The sequence below is a fragment of the Rhamphochromis longiceps genome, linkage group LG16 (assembly GCF_057381845.1).
Source record: "Rhamphochromis longiceps isolate RC_006_pf linkage group LG16, R_longiceps_female_GT1.1, whole genome shotgun sequence".
NCBI classification, from domain to species: domain Eukaryota; kingdom Metazoa; phylum Chordata; class Actinopteri; order Cichliformes; family Cichlidae; genus Rhamphochromis; species Rhamphochromis longiceps.
The window spans coordinates 34,366,352-34,381,890 of NC_140572.1; the positions used below are offsets into that span (position 1 = coordinate 34,366,352).

Sequence of the window (15,539 nt, forward strand, 5' to 3'; positions counted from 1 at the left end):
GCAGTTGCAGTGCTGAGCAATAGAAAATGCTGGCAGTTGAGCAGTGTAGATGCACTCTGAGAAACTCTCAGATGAGTCCTCTGGCATTCAAAACACACCACCACCCAAAGAAGACATCTAGTCACGGGTTTGCACACTTTGTGCAAACTTTGTTATTGCTCCTTTAAGTCAGAATGATGCATGGGGAGGAGGAGGGTGGGACAGAGGGAGTAACAGATGGATTGATGCATGAACAGATCTTTGGGGAACCCGGATTTGCATTGAGAAAAGAATGAGAGCAAAATAAGGAAAAAAGAACAGGAACATCGTGTCCCCTCGGCAGTGATGATATGTTAATGTACAGCCTTAACTGGGGCTTGTTTTGGGAGCATATTTTCTTTGTAATTTGTCATCCTCTCTTCATCCATCATCTCATGCCCAGCTGAGATTTAGTGGATGCATCATTAATCCACTCTGCTTTACTATCTTAATCCGGCTCATTATCGCTGCTCTGGTTTGACTAAAGGAGCTCAGATTTATGTCTTGCAGGGTTTTGCCGCTCCTGTTGGTTTTGGAGGGAACACTGACTCACCGCAGCTCTTCGCCCTGGAGCTGACTACTGAGACATTTAACCATCACAGTTCACCCTGTGCAGTTTTCTGTGGCTTCTGGAGTCCTTTGTGACCACCTCCCCCCCCGCCCCGCTTTTATTTCTTTGTGTCAAACTCTGACAGAAAAAAAAGCTCACTCCGTTTTCAGATGTGTATGGTTGAAAGCAAGAGATGTGAGGGCGATAACACTGATGGAGGCATGTAAGGGAAACCAGAGAAAAAGCCATGGGGGAAAACAGTGGTTATGAAAGCTTTCAACATCTTCTGTAAACCAAGTTTGAAACAATCACGGCTGAAATGAAGCAAAGAAAACACTAAACGTGTGCAACACTAACTATGAGGTGCAAACACATCACACGTACCAGAGCGATTAGAGAGAAAACGAGGTGCCCGTGTGGATCCAGCTTCATGCAAGTGAGATTATGTAATCCAGGCACAAATTCTAAGAATTGGCTACAAATAAATATTGATGTAGTCTTTTTTGTTTTAGATTCATATGCACTAATACCATAGCACCACATACTCTGTGCCTTTGGAACAAAGACATGATTTCAGTTATGTGCAAATAGAGATTTCAAAAGCACAAACGTTATCAGGGAGCTCCTGTGGAGTTTGTGACTGCTAACAGCGCCTTCTAGTGTTCAACACCTAAACAACAAATCACCTCCGTGGATCCTCAGCCTGCAGGAGCAGGATGAGATAAACCGATAGCCACGTTTAGGAAATGATTGTGGGCCAGTTTATCAAGCGGTGAGTGAATATGGGAAGGAAAATCGACACGGCTTCCTGACTCTCTGCTGGTAGTGAAGAAAGAAAGAAAATCTGTCCTAAAAGCTGCAGAGATGGGAATAACAGCCCCGAGTGTGTGATCGAGAGTGCATATGTGGTAGACACGCACACACAGACACACACGCTGAAGCAATCAGGCACTGTTCTGCATACAGGCTATAAAATAATAGAAGGCGGCTACACTTCAGTTGTCAGCCTCAAACCCAGAGTTCGTGACATTTTCCCCTTCTCTCTCTGACTCTTCTTTCTCGAAAACATGACTCTGGGTTCCTTATGCGCGTGCGCGCACGTGTGTGTGTGTGTGTGTGTGTGTGTGTGTGTGTGTGTGTGTGTGTGTGTGTGTGTGTGTGTGTGTGAGAGAGAGAGAGAGAGGTAGCACATTGGTGGGTTTCCCTTCTGGCTATATTTCTAACACAAATGGTGCCCAGTAGAAGCAACAGGTGCAGGCTTTAGAGTGGAGCAGGTATCCCTGTGAGTGATATCTAAACGTGTGTGTGTGTGTGTGTGTGTGTGTGTGTGTGTGTGTGTGTGTGTGTGTGTGTGTGTGTTACCGTTCCAACCGTTTTATAACCCTAAGTAATGATATCACGCACCTTCCCCGGTTTCCACCCTGAACGCAGCATTGACGATATTCCATCCAACCCCGTGGCAAACACACAGCATTATGACTCAAGTAGGGGGTTACCGATGATCCCGTTTTTATGACCGCGGGGAATCGTTATGTAACGTAAGGTAACGACGTTTCCTTGAGGCTTGAACAAAAGTTTTCGGGATAAAACGTTCACAAGTTAGAATGGATTATTTTTGCGCGTAAAAACGTATTTTCCCCCATTTTGTTTGGCGCCAAAAATCTTGTGTGAGGTTTTCCCCAGAGTTTATTTCTGAGAATCAACAGCTGAAATATCCGTCTCCCTGTTTCGTTTTTTTAGTGTGAGAATTTATTACAGAATACAAATGTGAACTACTTAAAAAAAAAAAAAAATCTATAGGCAGTACAGAAGCCTACAGGTTTCGACTAGCTGAAATGCTTTGATGAGGGCTGCTGTTGCCTTTTGCCTCTTGCACCTCGGCATCAGCTCAGCCTTCAGGGTGAAAGAGCGATCCTCCTGCTCCTGAAAAAAAAAAGTTTGGCCGCGTGCCAAACTGCGGAACAAGTGCGCCTCCCCTCCCTGCTGTTTAGCGTATTCATAGTTAGGGGTTTGGGCTGTTTTTTAAAAGGCAAGGCTGCTCTCAAGTTGATCAGTCTGCTCAAGAAACTTGTGGTGGAGAAAGTACCGGAGTCCAAACAGACGGGGGAAGAGATTTTGTGCGCAGAATTGCTTTGCTCCAGCAGAGGACAACATTTCGGGGGGGGGGAAATAGCGCACGTACTTTTAATTGGTCCTTTAAAGTCCTTCTGCAGCGTTCACAGAAAAAACCTTACCATTAATGTTTTTTATAGATAGCAACACTCTTGGATAAAGACTCTTGGCTTTAACTGTAAAAATCGGATTATCTGACTGAGGCATTGTGTTCATTAGACCAAGCTACTTTTCCCCTCCTCTTCGCATTGAGGTTAAGCTATAGCTGAAGAGACCGCCAACAATGTTTCTGAGTTTTTGCCTCCTGGTGACATTTATCTTGGGGCTGTCCGGGTGCTTGGGCTCATACGTTCCGTGCGAGCCCTGTGACCAGAAGGCGCTGTCCATGTGTCCTCCGGTGCCGGTCGGCTGCCAGCTGGTCAAGGAGCCGGGCTGCGGCTGCTGCCTAACGTGCGCACTGTCTGAGGGACAGGCGTGCGGCGTTTACACCGGGACGTGCGCCCAGGGCCTCCGCTGCCTGCCGAGGAGCGGGGAGGAGAAACCCCTGCACGCCCTTCTCCACGGCAGGGGACTGTGCACCAACGAGAAAGGATACAAACCTGCCCACCCGCCCATAGGTAAGACGCTCACTGCTGGGTGACTGAATGCATGCTTGAGAGCGAACATGGGTTTAAAATGTGTGAGAAATGTAACTTCTCGTCTGCATCGGGACCCCCTGGGTGTTCTCTCTCCTCTGTTTATCAGTGTTTGTTGACATCTTGTCCCACGCCGGGATCCAGCGTGTGTTACTCTGAGAAAGGCTCCTGCAGCCTGAGGGACCAACCAAAAGGCAGCACAGTAGCCTGCTCTGTTTTATTAAATGCAAAATCTCCCTCTTAAATGAAATTCAACCCCTTTTCCCAAGTTCTTCCCTCCTCACTTAGACCACCCGAAATAGTTCTCTGCCATGCAAAAGAAGCGCAGAGCCCTGGAGCGCGAGCAGCCGGTACCGGCGCGTTTGTTTGACATATGGTTTGAGGTGGCATCTGATTAACTTTTATCCACCGCTTTGAATCAACTGACTGTAGGAGCTCATTCCGGCTCTCTGCGCAGATCACACATGCTCCTTCTGGTGTCAGGCTGAGCATCTAGCTGTAGCACAGAAGTTTTAAAGGGCTGAATCTCCACAATAATAACACGGCGTGAACAAACACTCCGCTCGTGTCGCCCGGTGCCGGTTAATCTGCTGCGGGATCGACTCTTAGCTGTGGTGAACGCACATGGCGTGTCCCGGCTGAGCTGCGCCTGCAGTACGGGGCAGTGGCTGTCAGACTGCGGTTTAGCGAAACCCGAAAGTGGTTGACAATGATCCAGACAGTCCCCGCTTTAAAATATTTACAGGTTTACAGTCTTTTTGAAACAGTTTTACGCGTCTCTTGACGCACGCACGAAAGGTGGCCGTGGACTGAATGTTGGTTTATTCTATGCAAGTAATATTCAGATGAAAATAGGGTTCATGCTTCAGCCTCCTTTAACATCCAGCTCTAACAAGTGTCTGTCAAAGCCCTCGATTTTCCATCCACACGCCAGAGCTGTTCTCTGTTTTTCGCCTTTCCCGTCCAACTGCTTAAACTGTGAAATCGATCGAAGGCTTCTACTGTATGAGACAAAATGAGCTGCCACTCTATAAACTTTGGATCTCTTTAAAGCAGAATTTAGGCAGATTTGGGGCTGCAGGCTATCCCTATGGGTGGTGTTTCGAGTCGGATTACCACTAAATCTGTGTGCGTGAGAGAAAAGAGAGAAAGACCGATATAGACAGAAAGAGAGAGAGAGAGAGCGAGAGAGGGAGAAGGAGAGCTGGGCCAACAGTCTTGAATGATTTCAGATATTTCTGAGGGAAGCAGACAGGTCCACCTTCACTCAGAGTTTTAGCAGCTTGTCAACAACTAGATAAGTAGGTGGAAACCACAAAGGTTTTGGCTACAAGCCTCACTCTGTAAAATAGGCTTCGACTGGGCTCATTTATACTATTGATGGAGTCATGAGGTTATGTCCACCCTGTGAGCAACCCCTCATCTCTCTTCTATGGGTCCAGCTATGACTGCCGTTACAAAACACTCAGGCAATCACAGGTTTGGTAAAGCTTCAGTCAGTATGTGAAATGATGTAGTCTTTTGTGTTTGTTTTCCAAGTTTGTGTGTATTTGCTGCCACATATACTTGGGTGGGGCTGTGTGGGTCTCTGGGTGTGTATTGCATGTGATGACACCTCAGGCAGTTTTGTCTCACTTTGGTTTGCGCCGACACACACACGCACGCACACACACACACACACACACACACACACACACACACACACACACACACACACACACACACACACACACACACACACACACACACAAGCAGAACCTGGCTTCTGTGTTGGTCCACGGAGGTAACCGGAGCATCTTTTCCTGCCCCGGGCGGTGCATTCATTGCAGGGCTCTCAGTCACAGCGCAATGATTCAGCAGAATGCCTCCGGCACGCTCTTTCCTCTGAAGGGCCTTCTGTCAAACAGCTCTGCGGACGGGAGCTCATGAGGTGAGCTTCTGGTTTCCTGTCGTGTGGGGTTGCAGCTGTCTGCGCGCTGTACCAGCTGAGCAAGGCAAACACAGAGACACAGAGAGGAGGAGCTCAAGTGTCCACCGCACTCGTGAGGCCACGAGAGCTGCGGCCCACTAAATACTGACTGGGACAGTCAAACAATGGCGGGGAGGAATCTTTGCTATCCTCTAGTCCCCCACTCCCCCCTCCCTTTTAAAGAACAAGAATCCTGGCCATCACTCTGCATCTGGGTTCATGTCCCAGCAGTGCATTAATTCATGTTTTGCTCTTGCACTGTGATCCCAGGAGTGGCTTGGATTGTAAGGCACAGGAGGTGGTATGTGCTCCCGGGGCACTTAGACTTTGTTAGCCCCCTGTGAGTGAATCAGACCCCAGAAAGCTTGCCAACAGATATGACATCATGGCAGCACGCCTCCCGTCCTTCAAGCTTCTGAAAAGGCCTTATGTTTTAACAGATTGCTCTTTGCCAAGAAACAAAAGATGATTAGGGAGTGGTTCCAAAACCAGAATACTCTTCTTACACATGGACAGAAATACTATGCTCCTTATTAGCCTAGCAACAGAAAACCTGCTGCCTTTACTGACAACTTTAATACTTTTACATTTGCCCGGGTCCTTAATGTGTGTGTAGATGCAGTTTTCAGCCGCTGCCAGACAGTTTCAGCCTCGGTGACACTTGTTGTCGCATAATTTTAGAATGCTATTCAATTCATGAGCATTACCATCTGCTTTTTCCACGTTCACATCGTCCCTGGCACGGCGGGTTATTCGGCTGTAGCTGAGAAAATGATGCAAACGCTGACTCTCTCCAACTGTAGACAACCAGCCACCGTACTCTGTCTAATATGTACGTTGCATAAAGGCATGCCACGTTAGATATATCTCCGGTCACGAGTGACTCCAGCTGCCTCACGGCTTCATGACAGGCAAAGGAAAGACTGTATGCGGCTCTCCATCCATCTCACCTTGAACATCTGAGACAGTGCAGTGAAAGCTTACCATGCTGCAGCTCGTGTGCTAGGCAGAGTTATTGGAAAGATCATTTTCCAAAGATATCACATGACCACTTGAAAAGCTTGCAATTCGTGGCAAAAGATAGCGAAGTGATTTCTCGGATGAGACACTGATACTACTGAGTTTTTTTTTTCCAGGTACAGAATGAGAGTCAACACCACTGGAGTTGTTGCTGGCAAGCAAATACCCTCTTTGGCATGCTTGCTTGAATTCTTCCAATAAAATTTTACAGTGGTATTTGTACAGCTTACCGGTCACTGACACCTAATCTGCCGGTGGCAACAGTTGTGAAAGAAATCAACTCTCACTGTAGTGCAGGATTTTATGATGATGTCACATGTGTTTAGGCCTGATTTGGATATTGTAATCTCACTCCACTCCAACCTGGTTACATTCTAGACCAATAATTATATTATTGTCCTTATAGAGGACTATTTAAAGTGAGCAGTACAACAAACTTCTAAAAAGTTTGGCTCCATTCTCCTAAACGGCCATGTAGTGATTTCTTTAAACTGTACGAAGACTGATTCTCAGTTTTGATTTGAAGAAGCAGCTAGCTTCTCATCCACTGTGGACTTCTTTTCCTCCCCTCGTTCTCCCTATACAGTACATCCACTCTACAGCGCTTGATGCTCGCCAAAATAGCTTCTTCTGCCACTGGGGAGTCAGAACGTCGTCACACCCAGCAATTGTGTTGTGGTAATGGTGACCCAAAAAGAGGTTGCGTCTGTCCATGTGGCTTGTTGAAAACCAAATTCAGATATGGGATGAGACCTCAGACCAAAATTAGCAATGTAGAGTAGAGCAGCCATGCGCCTTACTCTAATAATTTACTTTTCGAACGCTCTGCAACATAAAACTGAACGTTTAGCATCACGGAAACTGTAAACAGGTCAGGAAGTTTGCTTACCTATAGCAGCATTTCCTTCTTTGAAAGCTTTTGCATCCTCTCATAGGCCCTGTTTTGCAATTTATAATCCTTGAATTGTTCTTGCTGCTATTTATACCATGCATTCAGAAAAGCAGGAAACTTTTTGATTGCAATGAACATATTCTGCGTGCACAATACCATGGGAAGTGTTATTTCCTGCATATTCAGAAGCTGATTGAGAGCGTGCACAAGGCCGAACAACAGAAATCCCAGTGAAACAACAGGACATGCAGGTCAAAACATAATTCACTTGCACTTGTGGTAAAAAAAAAAAAAAAAAAAAAAAAAAACCTGGACAGAATATTTGATAAAGTCCAGATTTTCTCACTGTTCCAGCTGGTTTGGAAGTGAGCCTTTTTCAGTCATCGGTCTCTTAATCCTTCTCAGGAAACCACTGCGCATCTGTCATGTAATGTGCAGAGGATATATCTTGTTGGCCTGTTTGGATCAAAATCTCTTAATGAAAACTCAAATGGCTGTTCGTGCCATTTCATTACTTTTTGCCACTGAAACAAACTCTTCATTTTATCTGAAAACTCTTTTGCCATAAAAGAGCTCTGCCATAATTTGGACCCATTTCCTTTTCTCATCAGATAACTTTTATGCTGCTGCACACACTCCTTAGCGACTCCCACAATCCCTCTTGGCTTGTTCACACCTCCTTTGCTGCTCTAGAAACTGCAGGGTTATTGGGCCGTGCCCTTGCTTTCAAATATTAAGTAGCGGAGGCAGTGTGACACAGAGGGATGGCTTACTAACGTTGTGCTTTATATAACAGATGCCCTTAGGCTCATTTATCCCCACAATTATCTTGTCCTACCCCCAGATGAGATTAGACAGCACCTCTATTCACCGCTCTCTTACATCTTGTAAAGATGTAATTTCAGATGCAGGGCACAGACTGACGTTATCAAAGGCAAGACGTAACAAACGTGGTGTAATGTTGGGAAATCCAATGGAAGGTGGGAGAATCCATTGTCCTGTTTTGTTTTTTTCTCTAAACGATGTTGTTACAGTCTTAAAGACCCAGTGGAGAGAAAAATCAAAAGAAGGGGCAGCTTATCTTTCATTCTTGGACTTGTGCCCATAAGAAACTTGGGATATTCATGAAGCATAATTGTGTGCAGATGTTAATTTTTAAACAGAGGAGTATCAGGTGCACCTCCTTTGGCTACTCCACTCCTCTTGCCCTAATGAAATCTTTAGCTCGAGCAGAGGGAGAAGCGATAGCAGCACGGCTTTGGGCTCGGCTGAATGGAAGAGATGCACATGACTTGGCTCACTTGGCCCCCGTCCAGCATCTTGGCCGAGTTTCAGGAGTTAAACACAGACCCTCTAAGACTCCTTTACAAGCTGGGTACCCTTAGCATGGAAAAACTGAGTTTTTGTGGCAGAGCCTAAGAGGCCACATCAGAAAAGATGAATTTTTGTGATTTTTGTGATTTTTTTTTTTTTTTCAGCGCAAGCATGGAAGTCAGGCACCATTGTCTTTTCGAAAGCTGCATGAATTTTTTGGAAACCTTCATCTGTCCCGCATTGTTAACCGTATTCTCTTCAGACAGGCATGTTCTCAAAGCGACCGACAGAGAACGTTTATTTTCACCAGGATATTTTATTGCCAGATATGTGGCATTTTAATCAAGCGCCCTGAGAAAGTATTAGACTGTACAGCAGAAATAAAAAGGTTTTCCAAAGTGGTCACATGCACGGTGTACATGAGAATGCTTGTTTGACGTGTTTATTTATAGCACGCAATAGCCCCTTAGTCTGAGCGGGGAGACACAAGGACATATCTAAACACAAACTGAGGCCTGCCAAGTCATGGGTTGCGAGATTAATTTCAAAGAGACGGCAGTGCAGCGCAGAAGCCAAAGACCCAATTCTGGTAATCACCCTGCCTCCAGCCCCCACCTCCCCCTCCCCTCCCAAAGACTCCCAGACACTCATGCTGTGTCAGGCTCTTTGAACATCAGTTTCTCTGAGCTCGTATCCTTGTTACGTCTCAGCGCCTTTCTCCAGGCTGGCTCTCTACCAAGAGGCCAGTCAGAGTCATGCAACTTGTCACATTTCTAACATATTGTTATATTCATAAGTAACATATTCATGTATGGAAGTTGATTTGTCTTCCAGCAGCAGTTGGCCATATAGTTTGCAGCCAACATTCCTCTTTGGTTCAGTGCGCCTGGCCTCGTGCACCACGGCGGGTTTCCTTGTCAGATAAATATAACCAGGGTCATCCACTGGCACCATGGCTTCAGCCATTTGGGGCCTGGCAAAGTCCCCACAATAACTCAGTACTTATGGTACAGCTAAGCCAAGAGGGGGGAAGTGGAAGGCTTGTTTCTGTGGCCTCAAAGAACCTCTGGCTGGGGGTCCAGGCTTAAGAGGCTGAGCCCCAAAGATAGGAATAGGGGGAGGGGAGGGTTTGGGTTAAGGATAAAGGACCTCAACCTGTAAATATCCTGTCAGAAGGGACTTTCAGATCTCTGAGACTACAGTGCCCCCTGGGGGAGCTGGAATTACATCTAAGGAGTGCATACAGTGTGACACAAATGTACAAGCATTTATATGATTCCGTGGTGCAACTGGATTTTCCTGAGCTTGACATTTGAATCAGTTTAATGTGGGACACGTCGCTATAAAGTTACTACACACAGGGGCCTCAGGCCCGGTTGCAGTTTAGCCCAGATAACATGTTAGCAGTTTTTTCCATGCAACACGTGATCCAGGCTTCCCAATTAGTAGAGCTCTTTATGCTCATAAATATCAGTGTGTCTGGATTCATGTGTGAAGACCGGCATGTCTCACTTTTAAACTTATGAGAGGATGTGTTGTTGGTAGACTGTTGAGCAAAAATGTTGTGCATATTTTTCTACATATTTTGTGTCTTTTTCCCTCACAGATAGCCCTGAGCTCAAACATGAATGCAGGATTTCAAACTTTTCCAGTTATAAATAGAGCAAAGGGCCTTTGATAAGTGGGGTTGGGTGAGAAAAGATGATTTAAAACTAAGCTCTTACCAGTAGGAGTTCATCAGCTGTTGGCCAGAGCTGCAGCCTTCTCTCCTCCCTACACAAATGTTAAACAACAGTTGGCACAAACCCTTGGAAAAGCACCCACCTGTTATTGTTTGTATGTGGAAAGGACTGACAGGCATGATTTATCATTTATGCAGATGACTATACAATAATGCAAAATAACATCCTAAACTAAGATTTTTTTTCCGTTTGTTAAACATTGCAAAAACAAATCTCATGTCACTGTTAATATTGTACATTAATATGTTATTAATGTCATTTGATAGGACATTACCTTCACAGAAATGTTTAAAGTTCCAGTCAAAACAACTACCATGAAATGATATGAGAAATGAGTACGAGATAAAAGTGAGAAGGAACTTTGTTTGACACTTAGTTGCTTCTCTTTCTCTTGCTCACTGTGTATAGCATATAAAAGCTAAATTAGGCATTTAAAAGAGTTTATTTTTATATTTGAAAATAGATTTCTCTGATTCTTTAACTAAAAAATCCAGTAATAATAATGCTACCACTGGGCTCCCAAAATTTTCTTACTTCTCTGAACTTTAACGTAAGAGACGAGCACATTATGCTACGTCCAGATGAACAGAATCAGCTTTTTGGGATTTCCTTACCTGAATGATTGAGCATGCATCAAGGCACTTTAACTTAAGAGAATTCCAGTTACACTTGCTGGATGCGCATAAAAATGTAATTTAAAAAAAAAGTAACCTCTTTCTGTTGTTGCTGTTTTTTGTGGTGCAGATCGCGAGTCCCGAGAACACGAGGACACCAGAACCACACAGAGTACAGGCGGGGTTAGACCACCACCACTCTATCCCAAAGAGATTGTGAACAGCAAAAAAGTCCTTGCAGTGCGCAAGGAGCAGAAGAGGAAGCAAGGCAAGCAGCGCATCATTGGCTCAACCATTGATTACTCTCCTCTGCCCATTGACAAGCATGAGCCTGAATTTGTAAGTATTCCATGTGCAAAGTTTCATGTGGTTTTTGCGGTGTATATCTCAGTATACAACTGGTAGTTGTTTGGTTAATAATCCCGTGCTGCATTTCTCTAAAGGGTCCATGCAGGAGAAAACTGGACGGGATCATTCAGGGAATGAAGGATACTTCTCGTGTAATGGCACTGTCTTTGTACCTTCCCAACTGTGACAGAAAAGGATTCTTCAAACGCAAACAGGTGAGCCTTGATTCTTTAAACCTTATATAGCCTCACACCACCCTTTGAGCAAGCATTTGACCAACATAACAATAAACTGCATAATTTCATTGTTATTAAACATAGTTATTTCAGTGGAATGACAGCAATCAGTGGGCTTGCTTGCTAGCTGTTAGCTTTAGCCCTTTGAGAATTCACTCCAGGAAATGCAAATAAACATTGTTATGATGATAGTGGTAAGTTCAGGTTAGCAAGCTGCCTCCAAATACTGCATCATTCTACCACACAGACACAGATGTCTGTTAATTAGAGCTAAATAACTAACAAATAGTTCACTTACAAAAAGCAGTGCACAGACCTCTCAAATGGAACAACATCAAAAATGCTCCAAAGGACATGAACATCCTAAACCAAAGAAGTCAAATACAGTGACTCCAATTAGCAGTGCTGGAAGCTAGCAGAGAGCTAACTATCATTCACCAATAACTCAAGGCAGCCCTAGCTCTAAAAATGTAGTTTATCCTTGCTAAAATATAATTCTCCCCCATAATTCAGAGTTACTAAGAAAAATCCCCACTTTGTGGTTATCACATAGTTGGAAAATAGCTCATTTAAATGTAGGCCTTTTAACATGGGACCTTGCTGGATTAACTCACTGTTTTCTTCTCCACAGTGCAAGCCATCTCGTGGCCGCAAACGAGGCATCTGCTGGTGTGTTGACAAGTACGGTGTTCAGCTCCCCGGCACAGACTACAGCGGAGGTGATATTCAGTGTAAAGACCTGGAGAGCAGCAGCAATAACAATGAGTGAAACTGGGAGGGCCATTTTGACCTCCCCCATCCCCCAACCCTTAACCACCACGTGACCCAGGGCCCACGCCTCCTCTCTGAATCACACCTGTATGCTCCGCCCTACGTTCACTTCAAGATTTGTTTTTTCAACTTAAAAAAAGAAGAAAAAAAAATCCAATCGCAAAACAACAGGCTGAAAAAAGACACCTGTATTTTTTTTCCTTTCTTTTCAGTTGACCAAGCACTCTTCTCTAAATGAGGGTGAAAGTCCCAGAAGATTTACTAGATCCTTTGACTATTATGATCACGGGACCGCCCTTCTATGAGCCTGGTCCCTTGGCTGCAGATCCATGAAAATATATGCAACTAATGGATATATTTTTATAGAAGCTGTGGGTTTGTGTGAGGTGAAATTAAAACAATTGTAAAGAAGAAAAAGAGAGAAACAGCATCAGGCTTATTGATTGAAAACAGATCAGTTTTAGGCCATGGAACATGATGCCACTGTGGAGCTGACGATTGGCCAGAGTAATTTGTTTTTATCTGTTCTCCAAAAGAAAAAAACAAAGAAGAGATAGGGATATGCTGTAACAGTTGACTCTATCTGGGTTCTGTCAGAGCACTTATGAATAGGGGAACCTGCTTGGATATGTGTAAAAAAAAAAAAAAATCACAAAATGATGCGTGCATGGACGCGTGCATGTGTACAGTTTGAATGTGTGGTATGTATGTTGGTATATGACGGAGTGAGCCTATTACAAAAAAGAATGTCCTTTTTTTTCCTTTTTCTTTTTGGTTTTTTTTTCTGATTTTGTCACAAGTATTGCTAGAGCTTGAAGTGGTATCGGGACTGGCCTTCTCTTAATGTAAAAGCGTAAAAAAACAAAAACAAAAAAAAGCAAGTAGACCATCACAGATGAATCTATGTATGTGGCTCTTTGACAATGTAGCTAGCCTGATATGCCAACTGTGCCTATTTGAACAGACATTGCCATGCAGGGCGACACAGAGCTTAGAGAGCACCGCTGGCTCTACTGGTGAACTAAACGTTTTCAGCTTAAGTCTGACTCAAGTCTGACTCCGATCATGAGTGCATGCAATCCAGCTTCCCAGTCGGGCCGGCCGCTTCTCTGATCCATTTGTGTGAAGTGTAGTTTTGTATGGTTTTGTTTGTGCTGTTTTCTTTGCCTTCAGTGAAGTAAAGACCACCCACTTTTGAGCCATGTTTCTTTATCAAGTGGTTCCCCCTCAGTACTGCTACTACAGTGTAACCATGGTGTATTACATTACTTTTAAATATAGTTACTGAATGTTTGTTTTTCCTGTAGAAACAAAGTATGAGAACAATGTAATTGTGCTTGGGGGGAAAAATAGCCTGTAAAGAATTTCAAAGGATTCTTGTAGGTCAACTACAGGGAAGTCAAAAAAGCTAACAATCTGAAATCCTTCTGCTTACACGCCTCCATGCGGAGGTTATCTACCTTTATCTGAGTGGGGCATGATCCAAACAAAAAGGTTACAGGTTATAACAGGGTCTTTAATAGAGTCGCTCTCTCTGTGTGCAAGTCACAGTGCCTTCCTATATGCAAAGACATTTAAATACTGACGTGAAAGTGACATGGATATCATGCGGGGCAATTTTCAGATACTTGATATGACAATAGAGGTTCTGATTAAGAGAAGAACAGTGAATGTGGTAGGTCCTTTGAAATGGTGTCGATAATATGTTGCAAATCCATTTGTAATCTCCGCCTGGGGGTAGTTCTGGACAAAAATGATGTGTGAGGAACTGCAGTCCGTTAAACCTCCTTCTTCTCTTTGACAACCAATAAGCTAAGATTCATGCTTCTTCATGTGAATGCCAATGTATATGATTGCCAGAGAGGGGAAGCCAAAGGATGTTCGGAGGTAAATCGTGTTTTAGGGCTTTTTTTAATGCTTCTGCAGATGTGTGCATCCTAAATGGCTTCCAGTTGGGAATACATTGTCAAGGCTCCTTGCCCCACTTCCAACACCAAATCCCCGCTACCACTTTCGAAAATAAGCAGCTTGCACTTATTTCAGTTACTCACTATTGATATTGACACACGGCAACATCCTGAGATGTGGTATCATGAAGTTAGTTTAACAGCAAGAACAACAAAAAGTAAAAAAAGCTAAATGTTGTGTTATCTTGTGCTTACCTTTCAGAGGTGGTGCTTTGAGGTAATATTTGTTGACAGGGGCTGTGAAGCCCATGCCTGGGACCTCCAATACAGCAGCATCTTTTAGGGAAAAGTAGATTGAAAGTAACACAGCTAGAGATGTTTTCATGGCCTATTGCACAGAGATGACAGCTGAGATAGAGACAGAGGAGACAGAGAAGAGGGAGAGCGAGCGCCATGGGCAGTGGTCATGATCAGGGCCTAGCCACTTCCCCGATGTGGGGTCACCAATTGCATGACATTAGATACAGTTAGCAGGACAATAACTGGGAGTCGTGGAAATCCGAGGAATGAAATACTGCAATCAGTTTAAATATCTGAAATTGGAACTTGGCAAATATCAGCGTTCCAGTTATCTCTTTCATTTCAATTGCAGGTTGGAATTCAGGATTCCTGTTTGCGAGTAGCAGCTTCCTCAGGTTTCATATCTCCTACTTGGTTTGAATTTCAATTCACATACTTCAGTAGTACAGTAACTACAGTACAGCTTTTATTTCTGAATACATAACACTTTTTGGATGTAATGCGACGATACAATTGGGTTTCATAATTTGGTGTTCACTGGCTTGTGAAATCGACCCATCGGTGGCAGGAGGATAGCAGGAAATAAAATGGTCAGTATTTGGAGCTACATAAGACAAATAAGAAAAAAAAGACAAAAAAGCTCAAATTATTAAAGTGAATATCACTGTGTAATATTTATTCAACTTGTAATTTATGTACTCTTTTAACCTTTGTCTGTTTTTGTTATGACAAAGCATTTATTTAAATAAAGTTATGTATTCATTTAAGCATTCTGCGTGAAGCTTTCATTTCTAGTACTGCATCTTTAAGGGGAGTAAGTAGCTGCTAAACTGGCTTGAAACATACAGTTTGAGCGGGAATCTTCCTGATTGTAAGCACTAACTAATCTCTGAGGCACGAACTGTTAAACCTCTTAGACATAAGTCTGAGACACCCAGGCTACACTACAGGATCTCATCCAGCATGCAGGATGTGACTTTATAAAGCCTCGCCTGAAGGCAAGTCACCTGGTTTTCAACACCATAGTCAAAAAGATTGCACCGGAAGAAGGAAGTCATTTAACATGAGTTTGAACTTCGGGGGGGATAACATCTACAGGGGCCGGCTCACT

At 43.9% G+C, this 15,539-nt stretch overlaps 1 protein-coding gene across 1 annotated transcript; it reads left to right on the plus strand.

The window, feature by feature from the left end:
• Positions 1-2,602: 2,602 nt before the first annotated feature.
• Positions 2,603-15,195, plus strand: igfbp5b (insulin-like growth factor binding protein 5b). Its single transcript, XM_085384307.1, has 4 exons — positions 2,603-3,297; positions 10,997-11,205; positions 11,310-11,429; positions 12,082-15,195. The coding sequence occupies exons 1-4, from the start codon at positions 2,964-2,966 to the stop codon at positions 12,217-12,219; spliced, it is 801 nt and encodes a 266-aa protein (XP_085240433.1). The 5' UTR covers positions 2,603-2,963; the 3' UTR covers positions 12,220-15,195.
• The last annotated feature ends 344 nt before the right edge of the window (positions 15,196-15,539 follow it).

Excerpts from the sequence above, each read along its gene's own strand:
- igfbp5b (XM_085384307.1), top strand. The coding sequence starts at position 2,964 with ATGTTTCTGAGTTTTTGCCTCCTGGTGACATTTATCTTGGGGCTGTCC. Across the intron at positions 3,298-10,996 it reads ACCTGCCCACCCGCCCATAG|ATCGCGAGTCCCGAGAACAC; the intron begins GTAAGACGCTCA and ends TTTGTGGTGCAG. Across the intron at positions 11,206-11,309 it reads ACAAGCATGAGCCTGAATTT|GGTCCATGCAGGAGAAAACT; the intron begins GTAAGTATTCCA and ends ATTTCTCTAAAG.